Here is a 21,915-nt window from a genome sequence, read left to right on the forward strand (position 1 = left end):
AAGAAAAAAATACACCCCCCTTCCACCCCACCATGCAATATTTCCCTATATCAGCACAGTCTATTGCGTGTTATTCCTTACTTATACATTCCTTCTTATTACACTTGGGGGTGTGCTGTTATAGGTAACTAATAAATGGTGCAGTGGTGTGATGAAGCGGACCTACCGTTACCACCCCAACGTTGATTGTTTTCCTATAGCAACACATCCTGAAATGGTTTATTCCTATTATAACGCAGAACTTTTCCAGGCTTTACTCATTAAAGAATGACATGCCATTCTTTCTTTTATCTGTTTATAGTTACAATTAAAAGTTAAGTCCGTGAAATGTGTTAGTCACTGAATTGAGGGGTTGCGAGGTGAAAAATGGCTGTCGATGTGAGCGCTCTGTAAGTACTCTTCTCGTTTCTACTTTTAAAAGTTCTTAAAATATACTTTTTTTTTTTTTACAGTAACATCAGTTTAAATTGAATAACACCTTTTATAATAAGCATGGACTTAAATATTCCCTGTTCATAATGTAAAAAAATAAACTGTGTCACAAGTTTATCACAAGCAATACATTTTAAACTGTAACCAATTTTTAATAAATAAAATCAATTCCCCCCCCCCATTTTGCCATTTAGTGACAATTTCAATACCAATATCAATATCAATGCTGGTCAATTAACAATAATAATAATAATAATAATAATAATAATAATTCTAGTACTTTAGTAGTTTTAATGAGCATTATTAGGTTTTTTTTTTATGAAAATGCTTATTGAAATGTCCCAACATTATCAGCACAGAGGTAAAACACTGTGAACGTGGACTGCATGGATAGAGTTCACACACTCTCACGATCAGTTTGTACGTGCAATGGAGATTTCACTTGATTTCATACGTATTAAGTCATAAGAAGGTACGAGTAACCCTGCCCCTAAAACCTAACTATAACCTTGGCATCTTTTCTTACAACTTTCGTGCAGGTTTGTTAGTATTTAACATGATATATTATTTTATTACCATATTATGTACCACATGTCTTCACTGAAGAGTAGACTATTAGTCAAATATGGACTCTTGTTTGACGCTTTGGTCTGAATTATAATTCAATAGGTGAAATATTACGGCACAAATCGATACGCTTCACATTTCTATTTTTGAGGAACATTCTAGTTGGGCAGAGTCCTATTCTTTCGAATCAGCAGACGGAAACTAAAGCTCATTCAGCGTACTCGCTGACAGGTTGAAAAAAAAAAGAGTCACAAATGACCTTTAAGTGGCTAATATGCACATAATTAATTAGTCCATGAAAAGCCAAAGATATCAGCGTTAACCGGATGCAGAATGTCATTTTTAGATGGTTTGTACAGTATTAAAGCAAACGAACAAACAACCCCCCCCCCCCACACACACACACTAATTTCTACTGTTATCAGTATTTTTTTTTTGGATGGACATTTAATGACATATCACTTTCATTTCCTTTGTTATGCAAATTGGGACAAATTTTCGGAATAATTCATTAATTTCAGTTCAGCATTTTTCCATGTGTGATATGTAGCTCTGCTGGGAAAATGGATAATAGATTATAGATTATATCCTTGGTACTTATACTATATTCTTCGCTTCATCTCAGTTTTTTTTTTTTTTTTTAATTGTCAATATTTAAATAGAAACACTCATTGACTCATTAATGCTGTTTCAATTGTGAAGTGCTCCGGTTCTCACCTATATATCAGAGACGTTCATCAAATCATCCTTTATATACACCGATATTTCAATTATCCATGGTCTTTAAGGTGGGCTATCCACTTACTGAAAGAAGAAACGAACAAAAAATATCCAAGAGAATATTGGAGAAAGAATGCAGGGATTTTCGTTAAAAAAAAAAAAAATCCAGTGCCGAGAAGGAAACCCTTGGAGTTTAGAGTCCTCTTGAAATTCTCTTTCTAGAGGAGAGTCTTTAAGAGTTCGTAACACATGACCCGAACACACACATCAGATGATTATGTATTTATATTGACACCGCAGGCGATTATACGTGCACCGACGGCACGCTCTGGTTTAACACCTGCGCTCGCATCACCTGGACGCTGGTCATGATCTTCTTCTGATGTCCCATCAGTGTAACCCCCAGCTTCTGGATATCACTGTGAGGAGACACGAGAGAAATGAGCAACATTTTCTAGAGTGGCATTTTTGTACTAAAGAAACAATCATTCAAACCATCAAACTGATGTGAACGTACGAGCACTATATTGCGTTATAAGTTGAAATAACAGTGTCATAAACGTCTTATACTGCGTCATGAATAACGCCGACCGTTATGTAATGTTAACTGTAATGATATTGTAGTAGCTAACTAAAAGGTAATTTAAGGTCATTATAATTTATTGCACATGCTAAAATGTTCACTTTTTGAAAACTGTCATAGCATAAATAACTAATTAAACACTTCACCGAGGCTGCTATAGGAAAGATTTACTGTAACCACCCTAAAGTTGATTTATTTTGCTACATTAAACACCACATCCCAAAGTGTTGTGGTGTTAATGTCTGCTTACAGAGCAGCTTCACCTAGACACTGGAGACGTAAACGTCTCCTTACAGAAATTCAATGATTAGACATTTTTCTTTGTTAAATAACAAGACATTTTTTTTTACCTATTTATTATTAGATTTGGATTATACCATGTACAAGTCTAAACAGTCATGATGAATACGCAGTATTTTCACTTTAATGGTCTCAAAATTCAACCCAGTAAAATACTATAATGTCTTAATGTCGCATAAAATAAGACAGAACCCAATACATTTGCTCATTTGGCTGATGTAGAATACATCTAAGCCAAAGGTTAAGGGACTTGCCCAACCATTACTGCTTGGTTCTCCTGGGACTTGAACAGGAAACCTTCTGATCGGTAACATAGCCACTACAACCACAACGCAATTAGCTCGCATTGATTCAAATTGATTCGAACACTGAATTAACTCATGGTTAAGGTTCAAGAAGTCACAGATAAGAAGGTTGTGTGTTCAAATCCCAGCGCCACCAAACTACCTTGATTGGGTCCTCAAGCAAGACCCTTTATTCAATTCAATTTAATTACATTTTATTTCTATAGCACTTTTAACAATGGACATTGTCTCAAAGCAGCTTTACAGAAACATATAAACACAGGATACATATTTTAAGTGCGTGAATTTATCCCTATTGAGCGAGCCAGGCTGACGGTGGTGAGGAAAAACTCCCTAAGATGATATGAGGAAGAAACCTTGCGAGGAACCACACTCAGAAGGGAACCCGTCCTCATCTGGGTAACAACGGATAGAGTGAAAGTAAAAGAAATTTCATTATGGTTTTTACATGAAGTCTGTTTGTTGAACTAGTCCACTGTTCACTATGCCATTATGTCTATGCCAGGTTGATTATTTTCCAACAGCACAACCCAAAGGATTTTATTTCTCTTATAGTAGATCACAGCCAATAGTTTGCCAACAATTGCAATGTTTAATTTATCAGGGGGTTACTTTTTTATATGTTTATAGTCATGACCTCTTTTTTTCTCTCTCTCTTGAAGTTAATAGGATTAATAAGTAAAAAAAACAAAAACAAAACTTGTTACAGAAAACAAGTGCAAACACCTCTGTCCTGAAGACTTGGTGGAAAATTTAAAGTTACAGCTTGCTGCAGTTATTGCTCATTAACTGTATTTTTAGAACGATCACATTTTCTCTTCATTAATATGAAAAACATCTTTTTTTTCCCCGTCCAACATTAAATTAAGCTGGATGAAACTCCACAAGAATGTTTCAACACTTTTTTTTGACCTTCTTGTGAACTCCTGACGACTGAAGACATCATAAATATATTCTTTCTTATCTTCCATCCAATAGTGGATCTGTGATTTGGCGCACTGAGAGATTTTCTCTTGTGCTGCATTGAGGTTAAATCAAATCTTTGTTGCCATGACAGTTATATCACATGCATTTTTTTTTGTTTGTTGTTGTTGCTAAATTTATTATACTTTGAAGAATTTGACATTTTAGTGGTAACACTTTCCATGAAGGCCATATGCATAATGAACCTATGTACACATTCATTACATGTTATAATGCATTCTTGAAGCATTATGCACATTGGCTAATTATTGATGAAAAGGCATTACAGTTTATAACGTGTTTAGAAATTGTTAATGGAATATATTTTAATTATTGTTTATAACGCATTATAACCCCAAGGAAATTCAGCCCCAGTTTGCGTAGTGTATTATATTCAGCCGTAGACACAATGACAAGTTTTCCCCCGCAAGGTTTATAGTTTATATTCAATTTCTAAGAAGGCCACATGTAAAATCACCAAAGAACACATTCATTACATGTTATAATGAATTCATAATACACTATTCACATTGGTATAATTTTTTATTAAAAGGCATTACAGTTTACAGCAATGTTTATGATGTGTTTTTAAATTGTTAACAGAATGCATTATAAGCAATGTTTATAACACACTAAATACTAACAATACTAAAGAAATTGGCCCCAGTTTTATAACTGCTTGGTTTCTTCGGTAATGGTGTTAGAATGTGTTTTAAGCACTACTTATTATTCATTATGGTAACAGTTCATAATGCATAATAAATATTGCTATAAACTATAAGTTTTTTTTAGTATAAATAATGATAACGTGTGTATAATACCCTATGAATGCTCTATAATATCCTATGAATGCTCTATAAATGTGTTCATAATTCGTTATGACTTTATATGACCTTCAACTATGACCTTCATAGAAACTTAGAAACACAGCAAAAAATCAAGACAGGTCTATATTAAACTATGAGCAGATTGATATCATGTTATAATTCACTCATAAGGTATTACACACATTGTTATAATTATTAATACGAATGCATTGCACTTTATAGCTACATATGCATTATGACTTGTTAACATGATGCATGATAGAGTTCATAACACACTATATCAGGGTTATATCTATCATCTATCATGATGCACTGTGCTAAGTGGGGCTTGTGGATATAATGCTTATCGTGTTAACAATTCATAATGCATAATAAAGATAAATATGGCCTTCATAGGAAGTGAATCCATCCATCCATCCATCCATCTTTTATACCGCTTATCCTTTTCAGGGTCACGGGGAACCAGGAGCCTATCCCAGGGAGCATCGGGCACAAGGCGGGGTACACCCTGGACAGGGTGCCAATCCAGGAAGTGAATATAAACTATAAAACTTTGCAAAATCTGAAAGAACTTGTCATTATTTCTACAGCTGAATAAAATGCACTAAGCAAAATGGGGCTGAAATTCTTTGGTGTTATAATGCGTTATAAACAATACATAAAATATAGTCTGTTAACAATTTATAAATACATTATATTTCTCTTTGCATTTCTCTTTATAGCTAAGTATCTTAAAATGCATTATGACTTGTTAACATGAGACATGATAGCATTCATAACATACTATATCAGTGTTATATCTTCTCATGATGCACTGTGCCAAGTGGGGATATAATGCGTTATGAACACTACAGTACTTATAATGCATCATGTTAACAATTCATAATGCATAATAACTATAAAGATAGCTGTAAAGTGTAATGCATTTTCATTGGTAATTAAAACCGTGTGTATAATGCCTTATGAATGCATCATAACATAATATGAATGTGTTCATATTTCATTTGACAAAAGATAAAAAATATGTTCGAGGTAGCAAATTGCAACAAATACAACTATACTAAAACCTACATATAAAGTGAGTACTTGTTTATAATGATTATTATGATTTATTACAATCCATCATGCATTTAAAATCAATTTATAATATGATGTATATAGGATTCATGTGATGTGTTACTCTCATTAGTTCTTCCAACTCATTTCCACTTGCTAAAGCATATAGAAAAATAACGACTTTCCACCGCCCAGTAGTGTGGCGTCAACGTGTTTGTATATATGCACCGTTATAACTTACTGTTGATTCATGCTCATCACGTGACCGAGCGTGTGATAACCTCCTGACGCAAAGTGGCTTTTGTAGCGGCCCATCTTGATGGTGTCCAACCAGTCGTTCACCGATCTGCAGGTTGTGAAATCAGGAATGCTTCTGTTCATCAATGGGCTGTTCAGTCTGAAAGAGATAGAGAGAGAGACAGAGAGAGAGAGAAGTAGGGAATGAGGGAAAGCTTTGAAATGCAACCAGCTCAGGCAGAAAATCAATACAAGATGAAATGATGGAGAAGGAGGTGCAGGAGGTAAGACCTGAATGAGGAAAAAAATGGCTGATTTTGGGTAGATTAATGTAGGGATGAAATCCTCCCGCGTCGTCACTTTGCTCCCCATCATGATATGCATCACCGAGCCTTCGGCGCATGAGCAATTTATACAAGTCCAATTGCAGGACTCCTGGCTCTAGCTCAAACCCTCTATGAGTCTTTTGATTCGGTGCGGATCAATGTCAATATAGAGCAGCAGCCCCTTTTATTTAACACAGAACACATCTATTTGAGATGGGCTTATTGGAAAATGTACACTCACCGAACCCCCCCCCCCCCTTTAAGACAAGTCGGGTTATTCCCAGGCATTGAACAGAAAACTTTCTCGCCACAACTTTGTGTGCCTTCAATAAGGGATGATATCTGTCGCTAACAGAGTGCATTTGTTGAGCAAATCCCTGAAAAAGGCTGTGTATCGATTGCCGGCTTTCTACCTGCACAATGTGTCCATTGACTTGAGGTTCTCTGGGTTGCGGATAAGCTTGTCCAGGACCGTGACGATCTGGCAGAACCTGGGCCGTTCGCTGCGCTCCTTCTGCCAGCAGTCCAGCATGAGTGTGTGGAGAGCAGCGGGGCAGCCCATTGGTGCTGGAAGCCTGTAGCCTTCTTCTACTGACTTTATTACCTGTGCACACAAACACTAACACGCTAGTACCCTTATGTTATCATTTTAGTAAAGCTTACAGTATAATATGTTATCACCAACACAATATGTTCTCTTTTTGGTAATGCTTTGCAATAACCTCACCTTATAACATGTTTATATGGCATTCATAGATATCTAATCCTTTTTAATTTGTGAATAAACTGATTTTATTTCCAGCACATGCAAACGCCAACACACTATTACCACTATTACTATTATGCTCTAGTTCTGAACATTTTATAATAACAACAGCTTATACCATGTTCATAAGCCATTCATAGATGCCGAATACTCTTTAATTTATAAATAAACTTTAAGACTTTATTACCTGCACACACAAAGACCAACAAGTCAGATACACACACAAATATGTTATCATTTCAGTAAAGCTTACGGTATAATCTCATGTTATAACCTGTTATTAACTGACTTTATTACCTGCAAACACTGTTTGGACATAAGAGGACATACGTTTACACTAGTAATCTTATGTTCTATTTTTTGGCAATGCTTTGCTATAACCTCATTTGTAAATTACAGATTAGGTAATGCAGCATTTCTAAATCAAACCTAAGCACTGTAATATTTATATATCAACAGGTACCCACATCTCTGTTGGTGAGGTTCCAGTATGGCCGCTCTCCATAGGACATCACCTCCCACATCACCACTCCGTAACTCCACACGTCGCTGGACGAGGAAAACTTGCGGTACGCGATGGCTTCAGGAGCTGTCCAGCGGATCGGGATCTTCCCACCCTGGCATGCCAAAACGTGTTTAATTTCAGTCGAAGGGTATAAGAATCAGTTCATATTTCATCAGGTCATATTTACAATGAGCTATGAGCACATTCCTATCATATTATAACGCATTTATAAAGCATTATACACGTTATAATTATTTATGAAAATGCATTACACTTTATAGCTATCTTTTATAACGCATTACGAATGGCTAACATGATATATTATACTTATAAGCAGTGCTCAGAACACATTATAACACCAGTACCAAAGAAACTGAGCTGGTCTTTGTATAGAGCATCACAAGACCTGATTATTATTTTTTTTTAACAATTGAATGGTGGCTGATGTCCTTGGTATTGGTGATATAGATTTATTATTAACATTGCTATAACCTTTTTGTATTATCTTTTCATAAATAATTATAACAATGTCCATAATGAATGCATGTTATGAATGTGGTCATAGGCCATTGTACATACAGTACAGCCTCCAGAGAAAGTGTTACCATAATATGTAATTTAACCTGCTTGTTGTCTTGTATTCCTGCATTATAATGTGTCATGCATGCAAATACCAATACTACTTATAATATCTTATGACACTGATTATGACATGTTATAAATCTCCTACTGTTTATTCCAAATGTAACTCACAGTGGTTGTGTAAGCTGCATCTGGGTCATCCTCCAGCACCCGCGACAAGCCAAAGTCTGAAACCTTGCAGACCAGATTGCTGTTGACCAGGATGTTCCTCGCAGCCAGGTCCCGGTGGACGTAGCCGAGATCCGACAGATACGTCATGCCGGAAGCAATGCCTCGGAGGATCCCGACCAGCTGAATGATGGTGAACTGACCATCGTGTCTCTGTTAGGACAGATATATCGAGGTATCATGGAAACACCCCTTCTGGTCTTATTTCATTATCTATCCTCACTTTGTGTGTGTAATTTATAGTCCTGTCATGTTGCACATGCCATGCTTCCATGCCATGTCTCTTGTATGTCCTGGATTTTCTGGATTTCCAGTTTCCTAGTTTTCCCTGTATCTCTGTGTTCTAGACTCTTGCAGTACAAATCTTGTTTGTCAGGAGTTTAACACCTTGCCTGTCTGTATGCTGACCCATGCTATAGAAACAGCTAAAGTAAACTTTTTACATGTTTGGATTTCTAAAAGATGTCGAACTGCCACAGAGCAAATCATGTCATTGGGAGCAGACTGTAACATGACTTCCATGTGAAGTAATTTGGATCATTAGGTCAGCTAAGAAAGTCTTTTTTCATTGATATTATTATGTTATGCTCTCTAAAGGGCATAATGTGCTTGTATAAGACCCACTGGTAATGTTCCAGTACCTCATATTTCACAAATTAATCACTGGGTCGTACTTAACACCAAAAACCAAAGATTAAGGCTGTATTTATGGATCAGGTTACCATTTTACTTTTATTAAATGTGGGATGGCTTTGGAAATGCATCACAAGTTAAAATTTTTGGCATTTTCCACTATATACCGTGTAGTTCTGAAAACGTTCCTGAAATGAAAAATGTTTCTCTTTCGCAAGTGTCTCAACCATAATTATTCTATAAACATAAAAGCACTTTAAAATCTGGTTACCTTCAAAAATTTGCACACTTGTAGGCAGTTGCCAAGGCTAGTTTTGAAATTATATATATATATATATATATATATATATATATATATATATATATATATATATATATTGTAGATTAAGGTTAAGATTATTTTAAGGGCAGAATTTCAATGTTTGTAAGATATAAAAACAAGTTATAAAAATATAAAACAAGTTTGACAAAAAGGAAATAGGTATATAGCTGCAGGGTTATTTTAAACTTAAGCATTTTAAACTGAAGCATGTACATCTACAAACTTAATTATTGTAGTAACATTATATCAATATGTAAAAGCTACTTAAGGCGATTAATCACTTTGCAGAGTGTATTTTTTGTAAAATATACTTCTGTTTTCTTAAAGTAGAGACTTCAGAGTTTACGCACCCTTAAGAATGAATCCAGAGAGCCGTTCTCCATGTATTCAGTAATGATCATTACAGGTTTACCTGGGAAGGGAGGAAGGAAGGAAGGATGGATGGATGGATGGATGGATAGATAGATAGATAGATAGATAGATCACTTTCTTAATTCCAGAGGGATTTTACAGATGTACAACAATCCTACAAAGTAGAGTGTGCAAGCTAGAGTATTCTGAATAATAAAAATAAACATGTACAGTACAAAATTATTATATATATATATATATATATATATATATATATATATATATATATATATAAAATTGGACATAAAGTGAGTATAGCCTTAAACACAAATCTAAACGAAATGTTTCTTGAAAATTCTTCGTAAAAGAAGCAATTATTGTTCATTTATAATGATTATTATTATTTTCTATCATAGCACAGTAACTGATGAGGTGTGGCAGTCCAATCATAACTATATATCTTAATTCAGACATTTTGAAATTTGTCAATATTTTTACTTTTAAATGTATTGAGTTTCCATATCTAGCTTTATTTAAGGGCTGTGTATGTTTATAAGTTTACATTAAACCTACATTAGCTCTTCATGACACCTGACATAAACCTTATAAAGACTCCTGATGTCCATTTTGAGGTGAACTTGACATAACACTTGAATCAAGTGATTTACATGTGAACGTCATGACATCATGATTCCAACTCCAAGAAAATGATTGATTATGCAATCAAGAGCTTATTTACTGTACAGTGTAGGTTTTATGTAGTCCTATGAACACAGTTCTTAGTTAAAATAACTAGACTATTTTTGTCTTAAAGACTCTTTTCCACTCATCTGAGTGGTTTCTCGACAATGGGAGGAATTTCCAGAGTGCTGAAATGTCCTGGAGATTATAACTCAAGTCAAGTTGACTTTTTTAAAAATTAACTAAACGACTAGAAAGCTTACTTCGTGTCACCACTCCCTCCAGACGGATGACATTGGGATGGTCAAACTGGGCCATGATGCTGGCTTCGCTCAGAAAATCTCGCCTCTGTTTCTCAGTGTAGCCGACCTTCAAAGTCTTCAGGGCCACGGGGACGTCCCGCTTGCCGGGCAGCCTCATACGGCCGTAACACACTTCCCCAAACTCTCCTGTAGCACGGAAAGTTACACTGCCCTACTTTTATTCCAGACATTTGTAAACATTACAGTTTATATGATTCAGGAACACAGCAGGCTCCAAAAATCAGGTTCATTATCAAGAACTATCTAGCAAAATCTAATATAATTTGTTAAATTATATTGATATCGTTTTTTTATTAGTAAAACAAAACAAAACAAAAAAAAATGAATACAGTGTAGCAACAATAATGTATAATGGCCACTCAAGTGGTGCAACGAAAAGTGTAAGAAATAGAAAAAGGAAAAACAAGAAAGAAATTCTATTACACAGATGACTCTATGAAAAAAAGAAAAACTTTTGATGATAATGATAATAATAATAATAATAATAATAATAATAATAATAATAATAATAAGCCATTATCCATTTAGAAACAGAGATGAAAAAGATATAATCAGTTTACCATTTTAAACCGACCATTTTAAAACTCTTGTAAGCAAAAAAAATCCTGGATAAATAAATAAATAAATAAGTGGCTTATAACAAATACATTTATTTTATTACTTCTTTTATTTTGCCCTAAGGGTATGTAAACTTTTGCATTAAATTGTATTCCATGGAAGAGGAAATTCATTTCCATATTTTTAATTTAATACTTCAGAGACTTCTCAAACAGCTCAAATGTATTTGTCTCTATTTTAAATAATATATAATGAAATAAAAAAATAGTAACTGAGTAAAAGTATTAGTTTTTGATAAAAACAGAGTAATACTTTTTTGACCTGGCTGCACCCGACACACTTTAGAAGGGTCCATGTTATGTGTCCTGTAATGTCTGTGATTAGCACATTAACATTCACCTCACACTCGCTCGATTGAAAAATGCTAATACAAATGTCGAAAATCTCAGTATGCGCTTACAGTCACAAGACCATGCAATCCAAACATACCTGAACCAATAATTTTCTCAATTTTGATCCGGGAAGCTTCAATTTCTCTGGCAAACTCGTGGACAGCCTGGCATGGGTCCTCGTATGTGTGGGGATCAATATAAAATCTGGCTTCTGGAAATGATACTAGAATAAACAGAATTAGCATTTGGTCACATATTGCAGGATGAAAGAGGTTTTCAATCACAGTAATAATCACTGGAGCATCCAGGGAGCAGCTGGGGTTAGATTTTGACTTCGAAAACATTTCCAGAAATTTTTATTTATTTATTTATTTATTTATTTATTTATTACCGTGGCCATTTTGGTAATGCATCTTTTCCTCGTCTGAATCCTGGAAAGCCTTGCTGTAGCCACAATGTCTGGAGAAAAGGTGAAGAAGAATTTTGAGGGACACAGGAAAAGGTGCAAATACTTCTAACGTGACAAAATATCTATATATCTATCATATTTGCCATTGTGTCACGTATTTCATGTTGTATGGAAATAAAATGCGATAGTTAAACAATTGATACTGCATTCAAATTGCTTGTGGTGTAGTTCACGGCCATTCATTCAACTTATTAAGTTAATATCCAACAAATTAGTCATACTGGGAGATTATTGTGATGTTAGATAAAGAGATAATATGTCAAAATAACATAACAAGATATTAACTAGAAAATACAAGTTATTACGTTGAAATAACGAGATATTAGGTAACTATAACAACACGATTTGTTGAAATACTGAGATAAGATCTCTAAATAAGGCATAATATCTCAAATTAAAAGATAGCGTTATGTATCTTGAAATAATAAGATAATAACTTGGAAAGAAATATCTTGGAAATATCTTGAAATATCAAGATGACTCAAAATAATGACATATTGAAACAATGGGAATGAGATAATAACTAAAAATTGAGACATTAAGTAGAAATAACAAAATAATATTTGGAAATACTGAGATTATTAAGTAGAAATAATTGCATAATATAATGAAATAATAAGGTAATAATGTAGAAACTCAAAATGGCTTAAAAATAAATAATAATAAAAAAGGTCTTTCAAAATATCTTGAAATAATTGGTTATTGATTGTTGTTATTATAATTAATGGCATCTTAAAATGACAAGATATTGACCAGAAATTGTGAGTTATTAAGTTGAAATAGAAATATTATGTCAAAATAATAATGCAATATCTTGAAATATTGATATAATAACTCGAAATACCGACATAATATCTGCAAATAATGAGATAACTTGAAATGATGACGAAATAGTTTAAAATAACTGCTCATTAAGCTAAAATAATGAAATGTTGAGTAAAAATGAGCATATAATATCGTACAACGTAGAATTAAGTTAAAAACAATGAGATATTAAGTAAAAAAAAATAACCACATGAATGAAAGAATCAGATTCTGTGTTGAAAGAATGAGTTATTAAGTTTAGAATCTGAATTTAGATTAATGAAATACTAGCTTGTAATAACAAAGTACTACATTACAATAATGACATGATCTAGTGAAATAATCAGGTCATAACTCAAAATAACGACAATATCATGAAATGAATGACATAACAAAATATTAGCAATAAATTATCGACTCAAAATAACAATATTAATTAGAAATAAAATGCTATGTAAAATAAGGAGACTCAACATAGCGACATCATATCTTGCTGAGTTATTAAGTCAAAATAACCAGATATTTAGTTTATAATAACTTCATACTATCTTGAAATAATGAAGTATTAAATCTATATAACAACATGCTATAAAACAAATCAACAGATTTCCTACATCATGTCCTATTTCTTTTTTTAATAGAAAAAAGAAAAGGCAGACAATTCAAAGTACTCCTCTTGCCGTTTTCTGCAGATGATGAGAGCCATAAAGGCGATGAGCCCTGAGACCAGCGCCATGGAGATCCAGATAATCGTCACAGTGTTGTAACGTAAGGGGACTGGAAGATGACGGAAAAGTTATGCAAATACAGGGATACAAATGGAAAGATAAACACGTATCAGATATATGATATGGAAATCATTATCATCAAATCATTTTTTTTTTTCAAATCAAGTCAACCTCAAACCGTTCCCTGATATTTTGCTGTCAATCATTCTGTATCTCACGGCGATGAAACGACGAACCACGCCGATCAGCTAAACCTCCCGAGAACACACATGAGCTGAGGGGTTATTTAGGGTCTGTTACATCAGATATCTGTTATGACCCACCAATAAGCAAAGAGATTATGAGATCACACTCAGGATTCTGTGCAAGGTGACCCTGTAATAAAATCCCAATCAATCTGCTCAAACTGTCCTGTCCAACATGATGACTTATTGATGTTTCCTGTGTCACTAAATCAGTACGGCTTTAAAATCCAGATCGCCCGAATAACTGTATCACAGTAATAAATCCAGCGATAGTACTTCCTCTCAGTGCAGTGGACTTTAAGTGGGAGAAATTTATCTTCTTCTTAGACTGTTGTGGAATTCATTTAGCATCTTGCCTAATTCTGGCAAAAATATAAGACTCCTTCCTCAGTTTTATTATTAAAAAAATTCTGTTGCATTCTATTATACAGTATAGTCTTGTATTTTTCTATTGCATATATTCTACAGTATCGTCTTGTATTTTTCTATTGCATTCTATTCTACAGCGATGTGTTGTATTGCACGCCTTTTCTATTGTATTCTAAGCGATTCTGCTGTATTCTATTCTATTTAATTCTATTATGTTGTATTCAGTTGTATTGTATGTTATTGTACTATATTTTGCTGTGTTCTGTTTTGTTGTATTGTATGTAACTGCATTTTGTTGCATTCAACTTTGGTGATTTTTTGGCATTTTATTCTATTGAATTCTATTTCAATTCTTTTGTATTGCATTCTGCTATATTTTGTTGAATTGTATGGTATTGTGTTCTATTGCATTCTATTCTTTTCAATTTTTATGTATTCTCTTCTATTCTAATTTATTTTTTGTTTTGAATGGCATTTTGCTCCATTGTATTCTATTCCACTTTAGTCTATTTATTGTATTGTGTATTCTATTCGGTTGTATTGAATTCTAATTAAATCTGTTGTATTTTATTCTGCTGTATTTTATTATGTTGGATTATACTGTCTTGTGTTCTCTTAAATTCTATTGAATCAGATTCTACTATGTTGTATTCTGTTGTATTGTTTTCTACTGGAATATGTTGAAGAATATTTTATGTATTTTTCTAAATATTTATTGCATTAATTTACTTTTACACTGATATATATTAATGTATTTTAAATATTATTTCTAAGAGAAAATTCTTTAAAAAAAAAAAAAAAAAAAAAAAAAAACCTTGTCCAGTTGTTTAAGTGAAAAAAAAATGTAATCACTGAACAAAATTTAAACACCGATAATTCTGGACGTTACTGTAATAATTTACGTGCTATATTTTTTGTGTTTGTGCTGCTGTATTTCTATAAAGATATGTTTGGTAACAGTATGTCAGGTTCTCACCTGCTTTTCCAGTCTGGATCTCCACAGAGGAGCTGAAGCGGCCGCAGCCAGCCGAGGTCCTGGCCCTGATTTGAAAGATGTAGCTGGTGCCAGGTTTGAGCCCAGACACTTTAGCACTTGTTGCCTTTGACTTCAGGGTGGAGTAGCTCTGCTGCTCTTTGTCCTGTGGGAAAATTCCAGGCAGATTCTTTGAATTTTACCATTTCCCAGATATATATTGTGATAATTCAGCCTGATCAAACTTATATTAGATGAGCTTTTTTAAAGCATGACCCATCAAATTGGCCATTGTGCTAATGAAGATCCTACTTAAGACCAGTACACCTTTTTAGTGTACCAAAATCTTCTCACAAGAACCTCCTTATATCATGAGCTCCCACCAGAGGCCATCATTTATGAGTCAGGCCTTTACCTTGAAAAGCACTTCAACCTCATAAGCAATTGCATGGAAATCTCATTTGCTCTCCATGTGGTACCGACCACTGTTTGCTAATTCCCCCACACAGCTGAGATCCCTCTTGGCCCATTAGGCGGCAAAGCTCCCGGCTCGCTCGGCAATTAACGGCTCCCCAGTGCTTGGCATGGCTCACAATGTTTGCCGTTCATTGTCACTTTCAATAATCAGACTAAATTGTGACAAACCGCCACTGTTTGGTAATTTCCATCCAATTAAATGGAGCCGCCATTGAGCCATGTGATTGAATTGCACGACCTGAAGCCGACCTAGCCCGTAAACAAACGTGACCCTTCTCTAATGCTTCGCTCTGGTCACTTTGTATTTTATGAAGCATTTTTACAGTCACATTGTCTTGTTCACATTGCAACTGAAATAACACGAACATCCCTGCTGTCATATTTGTTTAGAAATAAAATACAGTACTTATTTTTCACAGTTAACCTCACACCACTAAACAAATTTCACATAAATGTAAGTTGTCCCACCTTTTCATAATATTTAATATCATACTCCAGGATTACTCCATTGGGCTGCTCAGGTTCATGCCACATCAGGGTGATGCTATTTGTGCTAGCATTCTCTTGACGGATAGCCATCACCTGAGAGGGAGCTGGAAATACAGAGAATTAAGTCACATTCAAATTTCTTGTCTATGGGATTTTATTACAGGACTAAAACAGCTATGGATAACTTTTAGTAGTTAGTTCATCAAGTAGCTTTAAGTTATTTTAGTTCTTCCAGTATTCTTTGTAGAGTTCAGGGTGTTTAGCTTCCTAAAGGGTTCTACTAGGAACTCCCTCTGGTAGAGAAACTCCTTTGTCAGTTTTACTTTAAACCAAGTCGAGAAACAAAAAACTTTCTGGCAATTTGATCGAGTGTACTTGCTAGTTCAACCAAGTTGTTCCCAAACCCAAAACCCTAGAGAAACCACCTTTGTCAGCTACACAACACGTCTCCTACCTGCCTGATTTGTCGTAATGTTGACCGTGACATAAGGCAGCGGTTCCTTGCTCAAGTGTGTCACCCCGTTCATCACCAGGATGCGGAAGGTGTAATTAGTGTGGGCCACCAGGTTGACCACGTTCACCCATGGCTCCGTCAGTCCCTTCTGCTGGGGGATGAACCTGATTGAGGTAACTCCTGTCCGTGACACCAATCCACTTCCACCTAAACTTCCTCCATTCCCAGTTGTTCCTCCACCAGCACTTCCTTGGGCTCCAACAGCAGCTCCTAATATTCCATTGACAGAGGTTCCTCTGATGTTGCAGTCCTCACATTGCCCTCCATCCTTTACGCATATCTGGCACTGCACGTCATAGATGATATCCGCACGGCCACCTGTATCCAGAGGGGAACCCCATTCCAGGTTAACGGTGGTCCCGTTTACAGACGAGATCACATTTACAGGGGCAGAGGGCGGTCCTGTAGGGACACAAGAGCCAGATAGCATTTAATTACAGGTTAATTTCAAAAGGATGAAGGTGGTTGAAGTTATCAGACTCACAGGTCAAAGTGTAATTTTAGAATTTTAGAAGAAAGAGCCAGGTCTCAGCTCAGTGATCATATGGTTCTAGCTATGCTATTTTTTTTTACTCTTCAGATGTCTTAGACATATGAGTGTTACCATTTAATTCAAATAAACTTAAAAAGAATTTCATAAACAGGTTATATTGCAGCATACTTGTGCAAGGAGCACCAGGAGGGTCAGATGACGCCCGGAAGTAGTTGGTGTCACAAGGGCACGCAAGAGCCGCTCTGGTCTCTGAGTGGCTGTGAAGAGGACATTTCCCACAAAGCTGGCCTCCAGCCAAAGGTTTGTAGAAGCCCACTTCACAGGCTAAAAGAACATGAAAAAGATGACAACGGTTATGTTACACCAACCTAATTTTATGAGAAGTTTATACAAATTCAATCAACCAAGGGTGATGTGGTTGGTTTACAGTTCCAAATCCCTGGTTCAATCCTGAGATTACTGTTGTTGGGAAGTTTTGCATGCTCTCCCTGGGTTTCCTCTGAGTTCTCTGGTGTCATCCCTACCCCCATAAACATGTTTGCGACTTTAAATTGCCTCTCGGTGTGAATGAGTATGTGTACATGGTGCATTGAGATAGACTGTTGTGCATTCCTGCCTCTCTCCCAGTGTTTCCAGGAAATCCTCTGTATTCACCACAGCCCTGACCAGGATCGAGCTTACTGAAGATGAACGAATGAATGAAAATATAATCAATATATGTAACGCTGTCCCTTACTTTAATATTAAACCTTACTCTTAAAATATACACTCTTGTGTAATCTAAAAAAAGAGTTCCTCAAGAGTTCTTTTGGATATTTAAGTATTTTGGCTTTCTGCAGCGGCTCTACTGGAAACCTTTTGCAAAAGGTAAACCAGTTAAGGAGTTCACTCAGATGGTGAAACAAAAAAAAAATCTTTAACATTCTTGTAACAATGCACATTTTGACCAGGCAGTCACCAAACTGACCAGAGAATAGTTGCAGATTTTTGCTGCACATAAGCATCACAGCACTGTAGTCAGCTCTGCAGTTTGGAGTGTTTAATGAGATTGTAGCTGTCGACCTACCAAGCATACTGATAAGGGGGAAAAAGATACATGACTGATGATACATGAATTAACAATTTAAGCAATTTCAGGGTCTTCCATCCCTCGCATCCCCCCAGTAACAATCCTCCCCCAGGGAACCTGAAAGAATTCCTGATTTGCGATATTTATCCCTGTCTGGTTTCTTCACTCATTTCATCACATTAATCCTCTGCATACTATGATGTTTTTCTTTTGTTCTTTTTTTTTTTCTCGAGTGGAAAAGCCGGGCCACGATAAGCATCAAGACTGCACGGTCATCAAGTGTGGACCCTTCTCACTGCTTTGAAGTTCTGACAGATTACCAGCAGCTACACAATCAGCAACACATTTCAAACGACACACATGCAAACAGCAATACACTCTTAAACAACCACATGCAGCGGATGGAGTGAAAGATTGTCTCTTGTTGATAAATTGATCATGATACTCCTTGGAGACATTTTGGTTTTTCAGGATAAAATTTAACGTAATGAATATTTAGTGTTGGATGGCCAGAGGTTATATTCATTTTGTATTAGGGTTGTCTCTTTTTTCCCACCATATCGGCATATTGTTTGGTTTGTCAGCACCTGTCAGTGGAATGCGCCCACTGCAGGGGGGGATTTGCATCACTATGAATTTTAATGAGTATTTACAGCCATCGTGCATTGACCTTGATATTTTTACTCTTGATATGAATGAATAAATGTGGTGGGAAAGTGTTTTTTTTCTTCCACACACAACGTCTACAATGCTGTCTACAGCGTCTATAACGCATAGTAGATGTCTACAACGTCTACTATGCATTGGATCTCTGAAAAAATTCACTGTGTGGGCTCCAAGATTCTCAAACAGGGTATGTGAATGGAGCGAGGAGCAGATTTTTTGAAAGTCGCAGGGTCATGGTTTTCTCTCCCTCCAAGAGCGCTCCCTCCACTACCGCTCCATCACGAGCACAACTCATGTTAACGGCCCATAATGCAACTGCATTACAGCACGAACAAATTCATGTGATAAGCACAGTTAACACCACTGACAGAACGATGGATTTTCTGAAATACTACCTTAAAGAAGGTGAACAAAAATACAAATACATCTTAAAAGGTAATGTCGATAAAGGAGAACACAAGTGCGGGGAAGGTTCATTGAGGAATCCTAAAAGGCACTTGTCAAGGAAACACTCTCATTGGCCATTGATGTTTGGACAAACCACAGTTTTTGGGGTATCGTGGGCAGTTTTATTGATGAAAACCTTCAAGGCCACACTGTTCTGCTGAGCTGTGAACACACCCAGGGACACCACACAACGAAGAACATTAATGAAATATACGAGGAGGTCCTGAGGCGCTGGAATGTCCAGTGTGGTGTGATCAGTGTGGTTAGTGATAGTGCCAGCAAAACAATCTGCCTGGTTTCAATGAATTTGGGGATCTGCTGGATCAAGATGTTGAGGGTGATGATGGTTGGTGTCTCCAATCCACTGGAAATAGCTGCATTTGCAGAAACTCTAGCTGAGAACCGTTCGACTCGCTATAAAAGGTTTATGATGACACCCACGTTATTCTGGCTGCATCGTTAGACCGTAATTGTACAATAATGTAATTGTATTGTTCTTGAAGTTTCAAGGCAAACTGACTGAGATCCGGGAGTTTTTAGTTCATAACAACTTCTCTGCAGTATGAATAAAACAATAACATGCCCGTCCCTTGTCGCTGACCCTGAGCCATCAAGAGCAAAGAAAGTCAAGTCAATGTTCCAGTCCTATAAAACTGCGACACATTCATCTGCAGCACTTGACGTATACCTCGCAATGCCAAGAATGAACCCCAACATTGACGTCCTTCGCTTCTGGAAGGACGACTCTATTATACTTCCCCTACTTTACTGGCATAAAGTTGGCTTGATGTTGGATGTTCAATATTTGCAAATTAAGGGACCTCTCTAAAGTTACATATGACAGGGAGCGAGGACCAGGAAACGGTCAACCTGGAGCGGAGCTGGAGCGGACTGATTATGAAATGCTTTGAGCGCGGAGCGGAAAGTCTTACGGCTCCACTCCACTCACATACACTGTTCTCTAAAAAAAAAAAAACCTCCAAACTGCTCCTTGGCAATTTCTGAGCTTTTTCTGAACTTTTGCGAATGCTGCCCTGTTGATCCTTGTAATAAAATCAAATGCAATACAGACCATGGCTTAGTAAAGCTTAGTCAAGGTTGTCTCTGCAAAAAAGTTCACACTCTTGACCGAGGCATGGGCCACATCCAATTTCAACAACTTGCTTCCATTGCATGGTCCTACGCTTGCAGATTTAAAAGAGTTTTTAAAGTTAAAGTTAAGGTGAAGGACAGGGTTCAGAGTCAAAACTGGATAAACTTTCCTTTAAACATTACTTGAGTTATTGGATACACAAACATTTTGTCTGAGAAAAAAGTATCATTGTTTGTGAGACCATCAAGAGTACATCTTTGGTATCTTTGATGTTTATTTTTCACCTGGCAAACCGACTGTACTGTACGTTTAATGAAAACTGATCAGTTATTCTTATATTACATAATTATGATATTATTATACTATTGAAGACTGCTAATTGTACTTATTAGCTTAAAGGTACACTTCATTTGCTTTCTCATGTAAAAAAACAAACAAAAAAATAACATACCAAAGATACACCCTTGAGGGACACCTCAGTGAAAATACTGGTACAGTTTAGTACATTGTTTTTCTCAGAGTGCACAACGTTTGTAGCAATTGTGGAAGGAGTGCAAGTGTGTTACATTTTGAGCAATCCAGAAATCATACAGTGCGTCCCAAATCGCACACTTAAGCACTATTCTAGGCCATTTTGTAGTATAAACAGTGTGATTAGTGTGTTCACACTGAAAACCCACAAAAAACAAAGTGCACTTTAAGTTCCCGGATGATGCACGAAGTGTGTAATGAGGAACACTTCATGCACTCGACGGTCACAGATTTCCTTACGTAGCGGATGGGGAGGGGATATATCAGGCTCAAATGCTGAACAAAAAAAAAGCTGTTTACATTGCCAGCAGCCATAGCAACAACCACAACTTACTATGCTGATTTTAAACTGTGTTGAGCAAAATCCGCTTAGGTAGACGATCACGACTGCCTAATCAGTAACTGAGGTCTTTATACCTAATAATCTCTCCATCTCTTTACCTCCCTCTCCCTGTCTCCTTCTATCGAGCCACACATGATTTTATGGAGATGCCAGTGATCCTGACCCTTTCTGCTCTCCGGTCCTGCCTGATTCATCCTGATGCCCTACCTCTGGATGGAGCTTTCATCAACTGGAGGCTACAGCCTGGAGATTGCTTAGGATGGTGCCACTTGATGAACCACGGAAATGGTTTTGGACCTCAAGTTCGCATGGACATTCTCTCTGTAGTTGCTGGGACTACGGTTGCTACTATGGCCTTAGGACTGCAATTACCACATGCAGTATTGCACTCAGGTCTCCTTTAGTAAACAGCGGACTAGTTCAACAAAACAGACTACATATAAAAACCATTATGAACACACTATCCGTTGTTACCCAGATGAGGACGGGTTCCCTTCTGAGACTGATTCCTCTTAAGGTTTCTTCCTCATATCATCTTAGGGAGTTTT

At 36.2% G+C, this 21,915-nt stretch overlaps 1 protein-coding gene across 1 annotated transcript; it reads right to left on the reverse strand.

The window, feature by feature from the left end:
- Positions 1 to 1,450: 1,450 nt before the first annotated feature.
- Positions 1,451 to 13,666, reverse strand: epha8 (eph receptor A8). The gene is made up of 10 exons (XM_053652352.1): positions 13,590 to 13,666; positions 12,049 to 12,116; positions 11,755 to 11,880; positions 10,648 to 10,833; positions 9,703 to 9,764; positions 8,341 to 8,550; positions 7,550 to 7,699; positions 6,730 to 6,920; positions 5,995 to 6,141; positions 1,451 to 2,138 (listed from the first exon to the last, which is right to left on the reverse strand). The coding sequence occupies exons 1-10, from the start codon at positions 13,664 to 13,666 to the stop codon at positions 2,024 to 2,026; spliced, it is 1,332 nt and encodes a 443-aa protein (XP_053508327.1). The 3' UTR covers positions 1,451 to 2,023.
- Positions 13,667 to 21,915: the final 8,249 nt, after the last annotated feature.

Source organism: Ictalurus furcatus, chromosome 21 (genome assembly GCF_023375685.1).
Source record: "Ictalurus furcatus strain D&B chromosome 21, Billie_1.0, whole genome shotgun sequence".
NCBI classification, from domain to species: domain Eukaryota; kingdom Metazoa; phylum Chordata; class Actinopteri; order Siluriformes; family Ictaluridae; genus Ictalurus; species Ictalurus furcatus.

Excerpts from the sequence above, each read along its gene's own strand:
- epha8 (XM_053652352.1), bottom strand. The coding sequence starts at position 13,666 with ATGGCGCTGGTCTCAGGGCTCATCGCCTTTATGGCTCTCATCATCTGC. Across the intron at positions 10,834-11,754 it reads TGAGAAAATTATTGGTTCAG|GAGAGTTTGGGGAAGTGTGT; the intron begins GTATGTTTGGAT and ends TCCGTGCTACAG. Across the intron at positions 9,765-10,647 it reads GGAGGGAGTGGTGACACGAA|GTAAACCTGTAATGATCATT; the intron begins GTAAGCTTTCTA and ends CTCCCTTCCCAG.